This window comes from Rattus norvegicus, chromosome 9 (genome assembly GCF_021556685.1).
Source record: "Rattus norvegicus strain SHRSP/BbbUtx chromosome 9, alternate assembly SHRSP_T2T, whole genome shotgun sequence".
Taxonomy (NCBI): domain Eukaryota; kingdom Metazoa; phylum Chordata; class Mammalia; order Rodentia; family Muridae; genus Rattus; species Rattus norvegicus.
The window spans coordinates 118,631,471-118,650,062 of NC_141542.1; the positions used below are offsets into that span (position 1 = coordinate 118,631,471).

Consider the following 18,592-nt stretch of genomic DNA (forward strand, 5'->3'; position numbering starts at 1 on the left):
ACATGCCTTTGTTAACAGAGTTCTCAGCACAGGCAGGAGCTATACATAGGCTTAACATCAGTCTGGGCTACGTGAGATCTGGATTTTTTTAAAAATTATGTTGGCAACAACATACATACATTTTTGTATATTATCCTGTTACAGTCTGGTTAGTAATTGATAGCCACTAAATTATATAATTTTTTTCTTTAGAAAATTTAAATTATGTATATATTTATATGTGAACTTTTGTTTTATCGATTATTTTATTTATTTATATTTCAAATGTTGTCCCTCTTCCTGGTTTCCCCTTCACAAGTCCCCTATCCCATACCCCCTACTCCTGGCTTCTATGAGGGAGCTCCCCGACCCACCCACCCACTCCCACCTCACCCCTCTAGCATTCTCCTACACTGGGGCAACAAGCTTCCACAGGGCCAAGGGCTTCCCCTCCCATTGATGCCAGATAAGGCCATCCTCTGCTACATATGCAGCTGGAGTCATGGGTCCCTCCATGTGTGCTCTTTGGTGGTTTAGTCCCTAGGAGCTCTGGGGATTTTGTTCTTAAGTGCAGATGTCTGTGAAGGACATAGGTGTCTGGTCCCCTGGAGCTGGAGTGACATGTGATTGTAAATCAGCTGTTGAGTGCTAGGAATTTAGCTGGGGTCCTCTGTAAAAGTGGGTGTGCTCTTAACTTCTGAGCTAGTGCTCTAGCTCCTAAATTGTAGGGATTTTTATCCTCTGTAATAACCTAAGCCACAGTGGTATACAAATGAAAAGCCTATGGCATTCTTGTCTCAGATAGCACTCAGTCTAATGGAGTATGTAGACAGAATGAATAGTTCAGATACACTGTAATGTGCTGTTACAGATGGCTGCACACATAGCCCTGGTCTGAAGAAGGCGGCTGTTGTAGCCTAAGTGGTGGTTACTATGGGATAGACATCACAGAGGAAGCAGCTTCCACATTAGGTTGCTCATGATTTTCCTGGGTGTCGCGCGCCCAATGTCCCGCCAGCAAGAACGACGCGCGGCAACAGGATTCTTCTGCTAGCAAGCCTTTACTGTGTTACAGCTCTTCTTAGTGTTACAGCTCTTCTCAGTGTTACAGCTCTTCTTAGTGTTACAGCTCTCTTGAACAGGGACCCCGAGCAGCAAAATCGCTCGGCTTATATAGACAGCAGTATGCTAATTATCTCTCAGGGATTGGTGGGGCTTGGATCACCCCACTACTTGTCCTCCAGGGATTGGCGGAGAATGAATCACCTCATTAGCATATTAACGGTCAACTAACACCTGGTGAATAAACCGCACATGTGCAGTACCGCTGTTCACCACTAGAGGGAGCCCTAGCAAGGGGACAAGCCTGCACATGCGCAGTAAGTCGTTTATATCCAGACAAGGCTGGATGTCGGCGCCATCTTTGTTTCGCCGCGCCGCTCTCTACATCTCCCCCTTTTTTGTTTAATAAAATGACTGGTCTAGATCTGGGTGTCACGTCAATCTTGTCATTGCTCCTGTCTTAGGTCGTTCTCATCCAAACTCGGCCTTACCCGTCATAGAGTTACCCTATCGCCACCGGGCCCCGTGTCTTAGGTTGGTCCGAGTTCGAGGAAAGTTGCCCGTCCCTGGATACAATGACTCCACATGACTGTGACAAAAATGATCTAGGGCGAACTCTTGATCTTTCAAAGAGGCCAGCCATATGTTGGGAGAAGTACCCTTTTTAATGGTGGTCATAGCCTGGTAAACAACCACTTTGTGTCTGGCATGTTCTCTTTTTTAAACAGCCAATAAGCCAGAGACCTACTCCGCAACCCAGGAGGACAATAGCTCCCCAGGACAAACATGCCCGCCCACTCCTTAACAAGGGAGAAAGCATTGGTAATCCATGAGGTAAAGTCTTCAACTGTGATGGGGTCCAGACTAGTGCTGTTGAGGACAGCTATCTGCATCAGCAATTGTCTTGATAGTTGCTCTGCTTTCATGGACCAGTTTCCTTTCAGGTAATTCGAGATTTCTTTGCTCTGTTGAAAATGCTGAGAAAAGTTAGCTTGCAAAAGAACAATGCATAAACCTCTAAGGGAGGAAACACAAGACAGCTGTGTCATATGATACAGTGCTTCAATTTGTTCTTGAACTAAATCTATCCTTTGATTGGCTAATAGAAGGCCAGATGGCAAATGGGTATTAAATTCTTCTTGTATCTCTAGCGCCAGTGCAGTTCTTTATACAATCTGATTGACAGTCTTAGCCGTCTGTATTTGATTGGTCATAGCGATTTCAGCTGTGGTAGCTGCGGCAGCAGACAGCACAATGGCTGAAATTATGGCTGCCGTAATTCCAAAATCTCTTTTGGCTCTCTGCAAATTAAGAATATGAAAGCTATCTGGGTTTGCCTCCACTGGGATTGGCACAAAGGAGGGAATCTTAACCATCACTGCGGTGTCATTAGTGCCATCCCAGCATTCAGCTAAATAGCAGACTACATCAGAGCTATTACAATTTAAAACACCACTGCTGACATTAGTGCTTATCAGAAAGAAAAAAGGTGATCTAACACATACTGAAGTACTAGTGGCAGTATTATTTGCCAAGAGGTTATTATATTGGTCAACCTGGTATCATTTTTTCTGGTAGCTGAAACATTATACAGCACGAAGTTCTCACCCATCAACCTAGCAAAGGGGGTCAGGGATGTATATGCCCCTTGCTCATTGGACAGCACCCATTGAAACCAAGGCCAGAGATTATGCTTGCCAGTCTTATTCTCAAAACAGTAGAATTGCTATGAACTGGCATGGGTACTGGCCAGGATCTGGCAATAGCCCACAGGGTGAGCGAATTAACCTGTATTACCATTCCCAGTAGTAATAGTAGGGTTCGTAGTCTCATCTTCAGGAAGAGCAGAAGGCAATTTTCGAGTCAAACGCTCAGGTACCCAAATTGGATTTTCTTGATTCTGCGGAAAAACACAAATCGCTCCCCTGGATCGTATTAGAATAGGATCCGGGCCTTTCCATTCTCCAGTGAGTACATCCTTCCACTTCACCTGATCCTTGGGTGGAATAGGCCACTGCCCATGGCGTTCTGCCGCCGAATAGTCATGGGCGTCTAAATTTAAGAAATTTAAAGTAAGAAGTGCAGTGGAGATGGCAACCTTGGGGGTTGGCGGCACCTCACCAATTCCCCCTTTTTGTTTATTTAAATAAGCCTTTAATGTGCGATGGGCACGTTCAATGATTCCTTGGCCTTGAGGATTATAAGGAAGTCCTGTCAGGTGTGCAACACCCATCTGATTGCAGAAATGTTTAAACTTTTCTGAAGTATAAGCAGGGCCATTGTCGGTCTTGAGCAGCCTAGGAAGACCCCAAGCACTCCAAGCCTCAAGACAGTGGGCAATGACATGAGAGGCCTTTTCCCCAGACAAGGGAGAAGCAACTATGACCCCGGAGCATGTATCGATGGAAACATGCACATACTTTAATTTTCCAAAGGCGGGGACATGGGTAACATCCATCTGCCAAACCTGCAGGGGTCGAAGGCCACGGGGATTAATGCCCACATGTGGGGTGGTAATAAACGCACTGCAATTACCGCAGCGAAGCACTATTTTTCTGGCCTCTGCTCTAGATATAGGAAAACGTCTGCGTAAGGTCTCAGCAGTAACATGAAATAAGGAATGGAACTGGGTGGCAGCTTCCACAGGAGTCAGCACAGCAAACGTAGTGGCTCTAGTAGCCAAATCGGCCAGGTTATTCCCATGAGACATTGGGCCAGGCAACCCTGAATGAGCCCTTATATGGGTGATGAAAAAAGGGGAATGCCGAGATAGTAACTCCTGCTGGATCTCCAGAAATATAGAAGCCACTGTACTAGTGGTTCTAATCATTCCCGCAACTTCTAAAGATTTAACTGAATTAACCACATAGGAGGAATCTGAAACAATATTTAATGGACTAGGGAACACTCGGAGCACTTCCAATACAATCTGACACTCAACTAATTGAGGGGAATTAGGGGTAAATTGCTTAGTTACCACTTTACCGTCATGCACGTAAGTACCCAAACCAGTTTTCGATCCATCCGTATAAACAATATCCCCTGCCTGAAGGGGTTCCATGCTGGTAACCCGGGGAAACACAAGGGGATGACATTTTGCAAAGGTCAAAATGGGGTGCCTGGGGTAGTGATTATCAAACACCCCTGAAAAGATGCACACAAGTATTGCCCAGTCATCATTTGTAGCAGCCAGCACTTGGAGCTGTTCTGCAGTATAGGGTATAACAATTTTTATTGGATGTTTACCAAAATGAGTTACAGCTACTTTTAGTCCTCTCATAGCCAATCTTGCCACCGCTGAGGGGTACCACTCTATGGTTTTAGCCGGAGAGGCTTGTGGGTGAATCCAAAGTAAGGGGCCATTCTGCCATAACACCGCAGTGGGTAATTTAGCAGTTTGCAAAACACATAGCTCAAAAGGTTCATCAGGTTGTATCCTTACTAATTGAGCCTCAGAAAGAGTCTTCTCCACCTTTCGGAGGGCCTCTACAGCCTCCATAGACAGGGATCGCGGGGATGTTAATTGCGGATCCCCTTCCAATATATCAAACAAAGGTTTTAACTCAGCAGTAGATATTTTCAGGAATGGCCGTAGCCAATTAATATCTCCCAAAAGTTTTTGAAAATCATTTAAGGTTTGTAGGTGATCTCGCCTGATTTCAATTTTTTGTGGAGTAATAACTTCTGGATGTACAACAGCTCCTAAAAACTTGCCCATCAGCGATCTCTGAACCTTTTCAGTAGCTATAGTTAGCCCAAACTGTTGGAAATGTTTAATTAAGTCAGCATATGCTATCTCAAGCTCTTGAGGTTTGGATCCACAAAGGAGTATATCATCCATGTAATGAAGAATCGTTAGTGATGGATATTGCCCTCTGACAGGAGTCAGGGCCTGTTGTACATATAACTGACATATAGTGGGGCTGTTTGCCATCCCCTGGGGCAAGACTTTCCATTGATAGCGCTCATCAGGCTCCACATGATTTATTGCAGGCAGAGTAAAGGCAAACCTCTCTTTATCCTTAGGATGTAAAGGAATAGAGAAAAAGCAATCCTTAATATCTATTATAATAACCTCCCATTGCTTTGGCAAGGCAGAAAGAAGCGGAAGACCGCGTTGGACTGATCCATACAATTTCATTTGTGTATTAATTGCTCTAAGATCATGCAATAGTCTCCATTTTCCTGACTTCTTTTTTATAACAAATATTGGAGTATTCCAGGGTGAGCTTGAAGGTTCCAAATGTCCTAATTGCAACTGTTCCTTTACTAATTGGTGAGCGGCCTCCAGCTTTTCAGAGGAGAGAGGCCATTGAGGAACCCATACAGCTTCCTCTGTTATCCACGGTATGGGCATAGCCCCCTCAATGGCCCCTAAGAAAAACCCAGATCGTGACGATCGGGTTTTGCAGTGGGTTGAATTGGCTCTGTAGTTCCTTGGTGATGCTTACCAATGCCTTTTCCTGGGACATACCCCATATCCCTTATCATTCTCTGTGCTGGTAGGGAATTCTCATTCATAAGTTTAAGCCCTAACTCAGCCAAAATATCTCTTCCCCATAAGTTGACAGGTAAAGGAAGAACATATGGGACGAAACTACCCTCCTGTCCTTCTGGGGCTTTCCACTTTAAGGGCCTAGAGCTAATAGTTGGACTAGCTTCATAACCTAAACCTTGTAATGAATGGGAAGATTGAGTAATGGGCCATTTTGTAGGCCACCATTTAGTGGAGATAATGCTTTTGTCTGCCCCTGTATCTAGAATTCCCTCAAATGTCTTTCCTTCAATGGTTAGGATCAGAGTAGGTCGAGCGTGTAAATCGACCATAAGATATGCTGAATCAGTGCCCGTAGAGCCGAAACCCTTCTTTCCTCTTTTTGTACTTCCCGATTTAAACTGGGCGTGATAACTGGGTAAAACAAGCAATTGTGCAATCCGGTCACCTGGGGAAATGGAGAAGAGACCTCGTGGGGAGGAGCACATGATCTTCAACTGGCCCTCATAATCTTGATCAATAACCCCAGGATGTACCACCAATCCTTTAAGAGTAGTAGAGGAGCGTCCTAAAAGCAGACCAACTGTATTGGGTGGTAAAGGGCCATGAAAGTCAGAGGGGATAGGCTGCACCCCCATTTGAGGGGTTAGGACGATTCTGGAGGTGGCACGGAGGTCTAATCCTGCGGAACCCGGAGTGGCTCTCCTGGGGAAGTTTGATGAGCCCAGGTTACTGGGGAGCTGGTTGCCCCATATATTTGAGGGCCCTGAGGACGGGGGCCCCGTTGGACGTTTTTTGACATATCCAAGGGTTTCCCTGTTATGTCCTTTACTGACCTGCACTCATTGGCCCAATGTTTCCCTTTCTTACACTTTGGACACAGTCCTGGGACTTTCTTTGGATTAAAACCAGGATTCTGATTCCTGCACTCCCTTTTCATATGACCGGGCTTTCCACATTGGAAACACGTGATGCCTCTGCTAGAGAGGCCAGGCCGCCTTTGTCCTTGTAATATAGCTGCGGCTAGACCAGTATTGGTAAGTGGTCCTCCTATTTCCCTACAGGCTTTCAGCCAAGCCTGCAGCCCCTTAGATTTCCAGGGGAGGATTGCATTGCGGCATTCTTTGGTACATTGTTCAAAAACTAACTGTTCTATTAAGGGCATGGCCTGGTCTTGGTCTCCAAAAATCCTACCAGCAGCCTCCATCATGCGGGCCACAAAATCTGAGAAAGGCTCACTTGGTCCTTGGATGACCTTGGTCAGGTTCCCGGACACCTCTCCTCTGTTAGTTAGAGCTTTCCATGCCTTGACAGCACTAATAGCAATCTGGGCATATACCTCCAAGGGGAAGGCAGTTTGATTATTGGCCCATTGCCCTTGTCCAGTTAACATGTCAAATGTCCAGGCAGGTTGTCCTGCTGCTGCATTTGCACGTGCTTGTGCTTGGCAAGCATCGTGCCACAATGCCTTCCACTCAATATACTGTCCCATGCTAAGGAGACAGGCCTTTGTCACAGATTGCCAGTCTGCTGGAGTCATGGCAATGCTTGCTAGTCTTTCTACCTGTGACATGGTAAAATTAGCAGTAACCCCATAGGCACGAACAGACTCTGCCAGTTCCTTAACTTGCTTGTGCTCTAGGGGCTGATGAGAACGAATGCCATCGTCCTCAAACACAGGAAACATTTGCCTAAGTGCTCGCTGTGTTTCAGGTGGACAGAAAGAGTACTCACACTTCCCCTCTATATAAGGCGGGGGAGTGGAGGCCACCGAGGCATTAATAACTTTCGATTTCTTCACAGTGGCTCTCCACCTAGGCCCATATCTTTCTTCCTCATATCTGGCTGCCTCTTCCTCTAATTCCTCCTCCTCCGACTCTGACAACTCTTGCTCAGAGTCACTACCAGTCAGTTCTAAGGCTTCTGATTCTTTTAATGGATACAAAGTATCCTCTCCGGATGACTTGTACTTCATCCTCCGGGGTATACCTATTTTTTCCTCCAGCGGCATTTCTTCCGCCTTTTGTATCTCTTTCACTTTTGTTTTAGTAACCTTTTTCTTTTTGCGCGCTCCTAATTTCTCACTCTGCTCCGTTTCTGACATGCTCTCTTGAATGTTCTGTCCTGCCTTGACTATGTCCTCACATTTTAACACAACTAGTAAGAAGACAACAGTCACTATAAAAACGAGCAACAATCCCTCCATGGCAAGACTAAATCCAAAAAGGGGCATGCCTCTCGGAGCTTGCCTTTTAATTTACCTTCTCGCAGTTCTGAATCCTCTTCAGCACACTGAAGGGTCCCCTCGGCACCGGCGATGTTGGTTTCCGGGTTTCGGCACCACTTGTCGCGCGCCCAATGTCCCGCCAGCAAGAACGACGCGCGGCAACAGGATTCTTCTGCTAGCAAGCCTTTACTGTGTTACAGCTCTTCTTAGTGTTACAGCTCTTCTCAGTGTTACAGCTCTTCTCAGTGTTACAGCTCTCTTGAACAGGGACCCCGAGCAGCAAAATCGCTCGGCTTATATAGACAGCAGTATGCTAATTATCTCTCAGGGATTGGTGGGGCTTGGATCACCCCACTACTTGTCCTCCAGGGATTGGCGGAGAATGAATCACCTCATTAGCATATTAACGGTCAACTAACACCTGGTGAATAAACCGCACATGTGCAGTACCGCTGTTCACCACTAGAGGGAGCCCTAGCAAGGGGACAAGCCTGCACATGCGCAGTAAGTCGTTTATATCCAGACAAGGCTGGATGTCGGCGCCATCTTTGTTTCGCCGCGCCGCTCTCTACACCTGGGGGGGGGGGTGAATAGAAAAAATAGAAAGACATCAAATTGGAGGAGGGCATAGAGGTGTGAAAGATCAGGAACCCTAAATGTTCTAGTTTCCTTCTGTTGCACCATGGCCAGAAGCAAAGTGTGGGAGGAAACACATTTATTGCAGCTTACGGGTGACATTCTATCATTGAGAGAAGTGAGGGTGAGAACTCAAGCAGGAACAATGGAGAGACATTGTTTTCTGGCTCATGCTTTCTTATATTTGCCCAGGGAGTGGTGCTGCCCACAGTGGGCTGGGCCCTTCTACATCAGTTAACAACCAAGAAAACCTTCTACAACATATGCCCACAGGGAAATCCGACCTGGGCAGTTCCTCACTTGAGATTCCCCTTTATGTGACTCTAGGCTGTGTCAAGTTAACAGTTAAAACTAGCTAGGGCTATTAGTAGGTTTTAAAATTGTGTGACTGTTATGGGAGATAAAAATTGTATTGATTACCAGGCAGAGTACTCTGGATTTTATCCTTTAGGGTGTGATTGTAAAATTAATGTCAGATACTAAGTACTAATAGATTAATGCTGATTGTTCCTGTGTGGCGGGTGGTCCTTCTTGTAATCTGAACTGGATCTACACTCCCCTACTAGAAACAAGCCCTTCTGGGCATGCCTTTGAGGGAGTTCCCAAGATTTCAGTTAGGGAAATCTACCATGGAGACGAGCAGCACTACTACCTGGGCTGAGGTCCAGAGCTCAGATGAGAAGGCGCCACCTGAGCGTGGCTCTTCTCTGCTTCTTGAGTGGCACCACATACCGAGCTGCTCTTACTGCCTCGTCTTTCCTAGGTGGACTAAGGTCTTCTGAAATGTGAGCCCAAATAAACACTCCTGCCTCAGATCCCTATTGTCAGACATTTGGTTAAGTGTGAGAAAGGTAGTGACATGTAAAGTGTAGATAGGTCACTGGGCACTGGGGATGATGGGCAATACTGTGTGGCTTCAACCAGTGCATTCACTTTGTAGAGCTCTGTTATCTACTATGCATGAGCCACTTTTCTATGCGATGGATGGAGATGGAAGACACCTGCTTGTCTATAATTTATGTAACAAATCAGCACTGGATACGCCTCTCCCGTACCTTTCGCTGCAGTTGATAATATAATTTCTTTTTCCATACCTTTGATTACTTCTAGACTAAGGATGGTTTTGTGACACCCCCGCCCCCAATATTATATAGTTTGAGGGTTTTTATTTGTTTTTCAGACAGACACTTACTACATAGCCCAGGCCTGATGCCAACTCTCTCTTGGTTCTAGTATTATAGGGTTCACCACCACACCTAATGTTAAGGCTGTGCATTTTTACTGATATAATTATAAATTACTTCATGTACACTGTGACTAGGTTTTAACCCCATCTGTCCACACCGAGCCTTCAGCAGTCTTTCATTGTACAGCTTTACTTCTTGTGGGGTTTCTGCTCTAGCATGATTTGACTTTTTAAAACCCTGTCTTCACTGTCTAGGGGGAAGTAGAAGTGCATGGTAGTCTAGGAAGAGATTTTATTTTCTTAATATGCCTTTTCCTATAGGGTGGGTTATTGACTTCCAAGTGTGGGTTTGTTTTTCTTCAAAAGCTGTATTTTCTTCTGCTCACTCAGGCTCTCTGAGAGTAAAAGATTTTCCTTATAAACAATCCATTTTCTCTTCTGGATTGTGGATTTGAGCCCATAACTAAATATTCCCTACCTTTGGATCCTGAGGATTTCTTCCGTTTTTTCTTTTAGTCTGAATGTATCAGTAAGTGGTTCACGTTTAGTCACTGTAAGTGCATGATTATTTGCAGTTGTTCTTAGTAAGGTCATAGGTAGAGCTGTAGGCTGCTGCTTTCTCCTTTAGACAGCTGTTGAGCATGGTGAGTCCATTTTGAGGTATTATCAGCCCCTGACCAATGCCATGCAGTTTTGGTTTTTGTTGCTCTAGAATGTATGGTATGGATGTGGGGTGTGAGTGTGTATGAGAGTGTGTGTATGAGTATGTATTGTGTGTGTGTGTCTGTGTGTGTGGTATGTGTGTCTGTGTTTCTGTGTGTGGCATATCAGTGTGAGTGTGCTTTGTGTGTGTGTGTGTGTGTGTGTGTGTGTGTGTGTGTGTGTGTGTGTGTTGTTTAAGCACATTTGTATTTTCTCCAGTTTTCTCTCATTCCCTTTCTCTCCCCTTGCCCTTTGAGGAGAGAAGAGCGTGTTTTGTGTGAGTGTCCCACAGGTCTCTGGGTATTTCTTTCCTGTTTTCTCTTTGTTGTCTGGCTGGGTGACTCTCTTCTGTCCTTAAACTTATTGATAGTGGCTTCTGTTGTCTTCACTATACTGTGGAGCAGGGCTGGGGAGTTTTAAGTTTGCATTTCTTCCTTCTATAATTTCTCTCTGATTATTCTTACAGCTTGTCTTCCTTGGTTAAGTCTTGTATTTTTACTGTTGGCTTTGAGAGTTTATATCTCATTGCTGAAGAGTTTTTCTGTGGCTGTTAGACCTCTTACCTTGGTATGCTGGCATGTGATTCATCTTGGTGTTAGTATTAATTATCCTTAAATTAAAATTAGGATTTTTCTCAGTGACAGGCAATTTCTGATTGTACCCTTTGTAATTTATGTGTTATGTTAGACTTGGGAAACACTTCAGTGTCTTCATAAGTAGGTACCTTGTTAAGTTTTTTAGCATGTAGATCTTAGTCTGCTTTCATGGGGTACTGTTCCAATGACAGTTTAATTTTCCCCATGCCGTTTTGATTTCCTTCATTGATAATCCTGAGCTCCCAGTGGTTCCTACTTGTGCTACCTGAAAAGCTAAAAAATTCTTTCTTAGATTACATCATGGATGTCTATTGAAGGGGGAGAATGTGCTGGGTTTTCTTACCACATCCTGCTCTCCTGGTGTCTGTGGAATGGGGAAGGCATGTGGCTTCTTAGATTGTCCTTTGTGCAAAACCTGGATCCCGCCTGCCTGTTCTCCCTGCCTATTCTGGGATCTGTGAATGAGGAAGGTGTCCCTGAGACCTGTGAGTACAAAGAGGTCCTGTGTATCAGGCAGACACGTTAGAGATCGCTGCAGAGGCACCAAATGTGTCATCACCACATTCAGGAAAGAAAGACAGCTTGGTAATTCCCCTGACAGGAACTTGATGCAGGAGTGAACCCAAGTTTGGACCCTCCATGTCGCTCCATTGCCTTCCATCTGTCTGTAGTTTGTGTTTCATCTTTGTATCTGACCTCTTCCTAACAAAGGGCTTTGTTCTGTACTTACTGAACAACACAGAAAGCATCACATGGTGAAGCAATGGCATACTTCACAGAAATCCTTAACAGTGTTACAGGGGATGAGGTTGCTGACCCCCTGAGTCAGATAGCAAACATCATTGTAAGCACACAGTTACCCAGCAGCATCCGCATGCTGCTCCCAACATCCACAATGGATATTTGTTATAGAGCACTGCTTCCATGGGCTGGGGGCTGCTCGGGCAAATGACTGCCATAGCACACGTGCACACATGCACACATGCACACGTGTACACATGCATTGCCGTGGGTTGGGCATGGAAGAATACATAGTTTATGATTAAAGCTATGCATTAGCACAGGATTTGAAAGCTATCACATAGAAGATCCCAGACAAGTAAGGTCACATCATTTTCATCCAAGCAGGTTAAATAGGCTGAGTATAGAGTGGGGTATCAGGCTAGGTTTATGTGCTGTCCATGTGTATTATGAGCTGGGCTGTGAGGCAACAGTTCTAGTCTCTTAGAGTGGAAGAGATAAAACGTACTAGCTCACCTTTGACCGTATTGCTTGCTATAGTTGGGTCTCTAGCAGGTCCCGTCTGCCTGACTTGCTTATCCCAGGTAGAAAAGGTGAAGCGTAGGCAGGGTTGCAGGCTACGTGATCACTGCCCATGGAGTCACTCAGCTTCCTAGGTTTTTGGTCTTTGCTTGTTATTGAAAACACTTACATATATGCGACTTGTCATGAGTGGTACTTACACGTTGTGTATTGATCTGATAATTTTTTTCTTCTTTATTACCTTGGGTATTTCTTTTTTTTTTTTTTTTTTTTTTGGTTCTTTTTTTTTTCGGAGCTGGGGACCGAACCCAGGGCCTTGCGCTTCCTAGGTAAGCGCTCTACCACTGAGCTAAATCCCCAGCCCCACCTTGGGTATTTCTTAGATCTGATAATTTCTTAAGTACTTATCAGGTCAGGCAGCCCAACAGTTAAACTTGGTTAATTGACTATGGAGTTACCCTGCTTTCAAAAGCATCATCCTCATCCCTATGTTTATTTCTAGGAGAGGTATGTATATATTCTGGGCTAGCATATTGATAAACATAAACAAACCTCTTAGGACAGGCTGGAACATTCCCCAGACTCTGCCAGATCATGCTTCCCATTTTCTTTTCCTGAGCTCTACATATTTTTTTGAAGCTTCTGATAGATAGCAGGAATAAAAATATAAAAATGCTTATCAATATGCATTTAGAATAAAGATGGCATTTATGCCACATCAGAACCAAAATAACCACAATCCTATATTGTAGTAGGTTTTGTTATAGTTAAATTCAAAATATTTCTAGCATTTCTTCCCTTGAAAGTATTTCTTATTCTTTGGTTGGACACAGGCTGAGAAGTATGTTTCCACAGCTGCAGGTAAAAATAGCGGCAGCTGCAGCAACAGCAACAACAACAACAACAACAACAACAACAACATCAACGACAACATCATCATCAACGACAACTCATTGTCTGTTTTTGTGTGCCACAAATGACTGTCTTTTCTCCATGGGATTGAGCTTTTACGTATTAGAAAGTGTTCTACCACTGAGTTAAACTCCAGAGTCATTGTTTTAAAGTTGCTGTCTGGACCCAGGGGCCTGGAATCATTGTGGTCAGCACACAGGTGCCTCAGCTGGTCCCCTGTAGTTACTGACTTAGCCAGAGGGGGCTCAGTCTTGGTTGTTCATTTGGAAATTTTAGCAAAAAGTTTCTTATAACTCAAAATGTTTTTCCTAATTACTTTATAGTTCACACAATTGAACACCTTTTGGTTGGGAAACAATTGTAATTTATTCTCTTCTCAGAGAAGAGTAACTTTTGACATTTGTTTAGATGAAGCAACTGGTTAGGGAGAGAATCTTTTTTGAGTCTGTGTCAGTGTCATTAACTGGAAACAGGACTCTATGGTACGGACTGTGGCTCGGGTAGAGAGCACTTGCCCTGCACATGGGAGGCTGGGGCTCAACTTGCAGCACCACGAAAATGAACACAGAAGAGCCACTGCCACCACAACCAGACACCGCCTTCTGGTGTGGGTGATGAACAACTGGAAGTGAAGGCCCCTTCACAGTTCTTTTGCCTGGGTTGGATGATTCACTGCTGGAAAGCCCAGGAAACCAGAGGGCAAAATAAATTCTGCCATAGTTTTCAGGATTTATAGTAAACAAGGAGAATATCTTGAGGAAGTTTATTATAGCTGGTGTATAGGTGATCATAAGTTATGTCTTAGTGATTTTTAAATAATTATTTTGAGTTATTGTTTGAGTTCTAGTCTGTTTCCTGTTACCAATAACATTATAACACAGACTGAATTTATAAACAAGGCAGGGTTATTTGGGCTCAGGGTCTGGAGTTTCAAGGTAAATGAGCCACATCTACAAATGCGCTCTCTCTCTCTCTCTCTCTCTCTCTCTCTCTCTCTCTCTCTCTCTCAGTGTGTATGTATCTATTACAGAGATACTCCACACACACACATACATACATACATACATACATACATACACCCACCCACACCCACACACACACAGGGAAAGGGAGAGAGAGAGAGAGAGAAAGAGAGAGAGAGAGAGAAAGAGAGAGAGAGAGAAATGGAGAGACCCAGACAGAGACAGAGACATATGCAGAGAGACAAGCAGGCAGAGGGAGGACTTTTGGGGCTGTCTGCCTCTCATAAGCTACCAGGACTCAGTGATGAGGCTCCATGCTAACGACTTACTTCATCTTGATCGTCCTCCTGCTAAGTACCACAGTGGGATTTACTTTCCACCTTCTTATTACCTTTTCCAGGGCCTTAAATCCCAGCATACGTCGCCTTGAGAGAGGCCTCAAACCATAGCTAAACATAACACTAAAGAGCTCACCTGACGGAACTGTGCGGTTTAGTTGTTTTTAATCCACTCACAGAGTTGTGCTGCTGTCACAACCAATTTCAGAATACTTCTATCACCACAGAAAGAAACCTTCTCAAGGGATCCTTCCCTTCTCCCCAAATTCATTAGCTCTAGACAGCCACAGATCTATCTTCTATCTCGAGTTGGACTATTTGTCGACATGTCATATGGCTAGAATTATACAGTATGTGGTCTTTGGTGTCTTGATTTCTTTGACGTACAAGGTGTTTTCAGTACAGATTGTGTCAGTGTATACATCAAACTGGAGGATCTTGCTTTGTTAACACATTAACTTTTCTACCTTTGAACCTGAGTCTTTGAGGAGCTTATTTATAATTTTGGCTTTTTAGTTTGAAGAACAGAAGTTTGCTTTTAAAGAAGATTTCTTCCAGAGTGCCTTATTCTTTCCTTCGTGTTTCTGTAAATGGACTTGATTTTTAGCCTAGTTTGATTTTTGCTGGCACATAGACATTTAGCTGCCTGACTTACACTGATTGTGTGCTGTGAATGTTGACACTGTGTTGGTGTGACTGAATATGTGAAGAAAGCCACTTAAGGAGAGAAGGGTTTATTTCACTTCATGGTTTCATGACTTGCTCCCATGGTCCTTTGCCTGTTTCTGAGCTCATGGTAAGCAATAAGTATATCCTGGTAGGAGGAGTGTTTTGGTGAAGCTGCTCCCCTCAGAACCTGGGAATCAGAGATGAAGAGCCAGGAATAAGCTAAAACCTTTAAAAGTACATTCCAGTGATCTGCTTTGCTGACCTAGAGTTCCCACCAGTTCTCAAGTAGCATCACTAGCTGGGGAGCAGATTTTTAATGTAGGAGCCCACGGAGGGTATCTGCTCCCTGTGTGTAGTGCATGCTAACATTCTTGGGCTCATTCCCACACCTGCTTAAGCCTTTGTTTGGGTCTTTGTTTGTGAAGTGGTGTCATCTGCAAATGGAAATCATTTCACTTCCTCCTTGTCTAATCTGATTTTCATGTTTAGTTATGTGCATATGTGTGGGTATATAAATGAGAATGCAGATACCTGGGAGTCAGAGGTGTCAGATGCCCTGGAGTTGAAGTTCAGGCTGTTGTGTGCCACCCCTCACTGAGAACTCAACTGGGTCTTCTGGAAGAACAGTGTACACTCTCAGCACCAGCTCTCGAGCCCCATCCCAAATGTCTTCTATTATACTATGTCAATCCACTGTCTAGAGCCTCTAGAACGTCAGTACAGTGCACATCCTCAATTTCTTCCTGACCTTTGGGAGAAGACATTTACTTGTCATTATTCTTAAAGTAAAACAATGGTCCGGGGACTGGAGAGATGGCTCAGCGGTTAAGAGTTCCTCATTCCGGGGCTGGGGACTTAGCTCAGTGGTAGAGCGCTTACCTAGGAAGCGCAAGGCCCTGGGTTCGGTCCCCAGCTCCGAAAAAAAAAAAGAACCAAAAAAAAAAAAAAAAAAGAGTTCCTCATTCCATTCCTCCTCCCCCTTGTCTCCGGGAGGGTGTCCCCCCCCCCCCCCCCAGGCCTTCCCACTCCCTGGGGCCTCAACTCTCTTGAGGTTTAGGTGCATCGTCTCCTACTGAGGCCAGACCAGGCAGTCCTCTGCTGTATATGTGTTGGGGCCTCAGACCAGCTCATGCCTGCTGCCTGGTTGGTGGCTCAGTCTCTGGGAGCTCCCAGGGGTCCAGGTTAGTTTTTCTAGCCCCAACATGTTTATTTTGAATAAACTTACACTTTTGGATTTTTTGCAATGTCAACATAATCAGCTATTTTCCCAATTCTATCTTCCTTCTTTCTCTCTCTCTCTCTTTCTTTCCTTCTTTCTTTCTTTTCTTTTCTTTTCTTTTTTTTTTGGAGCTGAGGACCAAACCCAGGGCCTTGTGCTTGCTAGGCAAGCGCTCTACCACTGAGCTAAATCCCCAACCCCCAAATTCTATTATCTGACTCTGAAATGCAATTTGTATTTTGTGACTCATTTCCAGCAACAAAACACACTTGTAATATGTTTTGGTTCCATATTAATCTGATTAAAAATAATTACGGGATTTAAGATAAATGTGTGAATTGATCTGAATAATTTGATGTCCTTTATTTACATTGTATTTCCTCTGGAAACAATTTTGATGAATTATATGCCTGCTCAAGTTTGTGCACAATGAAGAAAATCACGTCCGAACTTGAGATATAAAGCAGTTTCCAAGTTTTAAAAACAGCAGCAAGGATCCAATGGACCTTACTGTTGATTGGAGGATGGATTTCCTTCTAACTGACTTATGTCTATGTTCACAGATATGTGCTGACTAACAGGCTCACGTGCACAGTGTGGAGGTCAAGCTGTATCTTACAAAATGGGATTTGGGAGTGACCTGAAGAACTCACAGGAAGCTGTGCTAAAGCTGCAAGACTGGGAACTACGGCTGCTGGAGACAGTGAAGAAATTCATGGCTCTGAGAATAAAAAGCGATAAAGAATATGCATACACGCTGCAGAACCTCTGTAATCAAGTTGATAAAGACAGCACGGTGCAGGTGAATTACGTCAGCAACGTGTCCAAGGTAAGATTACCTCCCTTGTTCTGTATAGCATCATATTTGTCCTTAGAACAAGTAGATCATATGATAGAGCGACCTTACCCATGGCATCTTGCGGTGTTTTAAATTTTCTCTTCATACCGTATCATCTGCATCCTCTGAATGATCTGCGTGTGGTGCGTGCATGTATGTGCAGATATGAGTGTATGCAGATGCACACACCTGAGCACTGCATGTGGAGGCCCGAGGAGCACGGTGGTGTTTGTATAGCTTTTCAGCTTAGTCCCTGAGTTAGGGAATTTGTTTAGATTTGGACTTAGCCGCTAGGCTGTCTGGGCAGCTGCTGGATCCACCTGATTCTGCCCGCTCTGAGCACTGAGATTCAGGCTCATGCAGCCCAGTCTGCCTTTCTGTGTGCGTGGTGGGATTTGGCTCAGGTTGTCAAGCTTGCACAGCAACCTTTCTCCACTGAAACATCGTCCTAGTCCCTGGGTCCTGTAAGTTTGTATGTGTTTACTTTAGTATCCTTTTAGTATCCTTTTAATGTGGGTATTTGATATTATTATTAAATATAGTTAAGTCTGTTATTTGACCATTTGCTTTCTCTTTGTTTTATCTTCCTTTAATTCTTTCCATTTACTTACCACCTTTAACGGAGGTTGTCTTAAAATTAGTTAATTAAAAATTTGAGGCAAGGTTTACATATCCCTGGCTGTCCTGAAGCTCACTGACTTTTCGAAGTCTGCAGTAGACAGTACTTGGGAGGTCTACAATTATTTTTAATGTCTACAATTTCTCCAACCTAGGGGTGAGACATCCAATCACGAGGTGAAAGGAAGAGTAGTTTTGTCAAGAACAAAAAGGGATGGTACATGACTCAGTGATTCTCAGCTAGGGTGCTAAGAACACAGTGGAGAGGAGCCAGTCTAAGTCAAAGCGGCGTGAGCACCGTACAGATACATGCTGAAGAATGAATGCAAGTATTGCTCCTTGGTTACAAAGTTCAGCTCACAGTGACTAAAGAAAGACACACGTGGTTCCTCACAGAGCTTCGACTTCTCTGATGCTTGTGCGCAGGCTCCATGTTAACAACTCATACCTCATACACATCCTGTTAGGCATTCCTTCCCCTGTCTTCCACGTTTCTACTCGGTGTGCTCCTCCTCCTTCCATGGATGAGGAGGATGTGGCCGCAGCAACTGTTCTGTCTCGTGTGGCCTTTCCTGCGCTGACTGTGGAGAAGTCCTTGGTTTGCTTTCAGCATCATGGACCTGACTTTAGAATTTGCTGATGTGTGTGTAGTTCTTTATCTCATCTCCAGCCGCCCTTTAGGATGTGGCTGCCCTTGCAGACAGTTTGATCCTCTTGCCTTTGCTTTTACATTTGTTAGGTCTGACTGAAGATTGATTGAATTTCTGATCATCTTATCTTCTTTACCTAGCAACATCTTTCCTGACACTCAGAGGGGTCCAGCTACAAAAATGTGACTTCTGACTTCGGAGCTCTGTGAGGAGTTGTGAGCTCTCAGAGAGTCCCCTGCA

General features: G+C 44.3%; 1 protein-coding gene across 5 annotated transcripts in view; it reads left to right on the forward strand.

The window, feature by feature from the left end:
* Nucleotides 1–18,592, forward strand: part of Fer (FER tyrosine kinase) — a 308,103-nt gene that overhangs the window by 21,911 nt on the left and 267,600 nt on the right. For all 5 annotated transcript variants that reach the window (XR_015628598.1, XM_087565632.1, XM_087565634.1 and 2 more), the window contains exon 2: nucleotides 16,810–17,075. Coding sequence is in view for 4 of the 5 variants with exons in the window: in XM_087565632.1 (XP_087421758.1) it covers nucleotides 16,869–17,075 (207 nt within the window). In the remaining variant the exon portion in view is untranslated. The remainder of the gene's footprint in view (nucleotides 1–16,809; nucleotides 17,076–18,592) is intronic.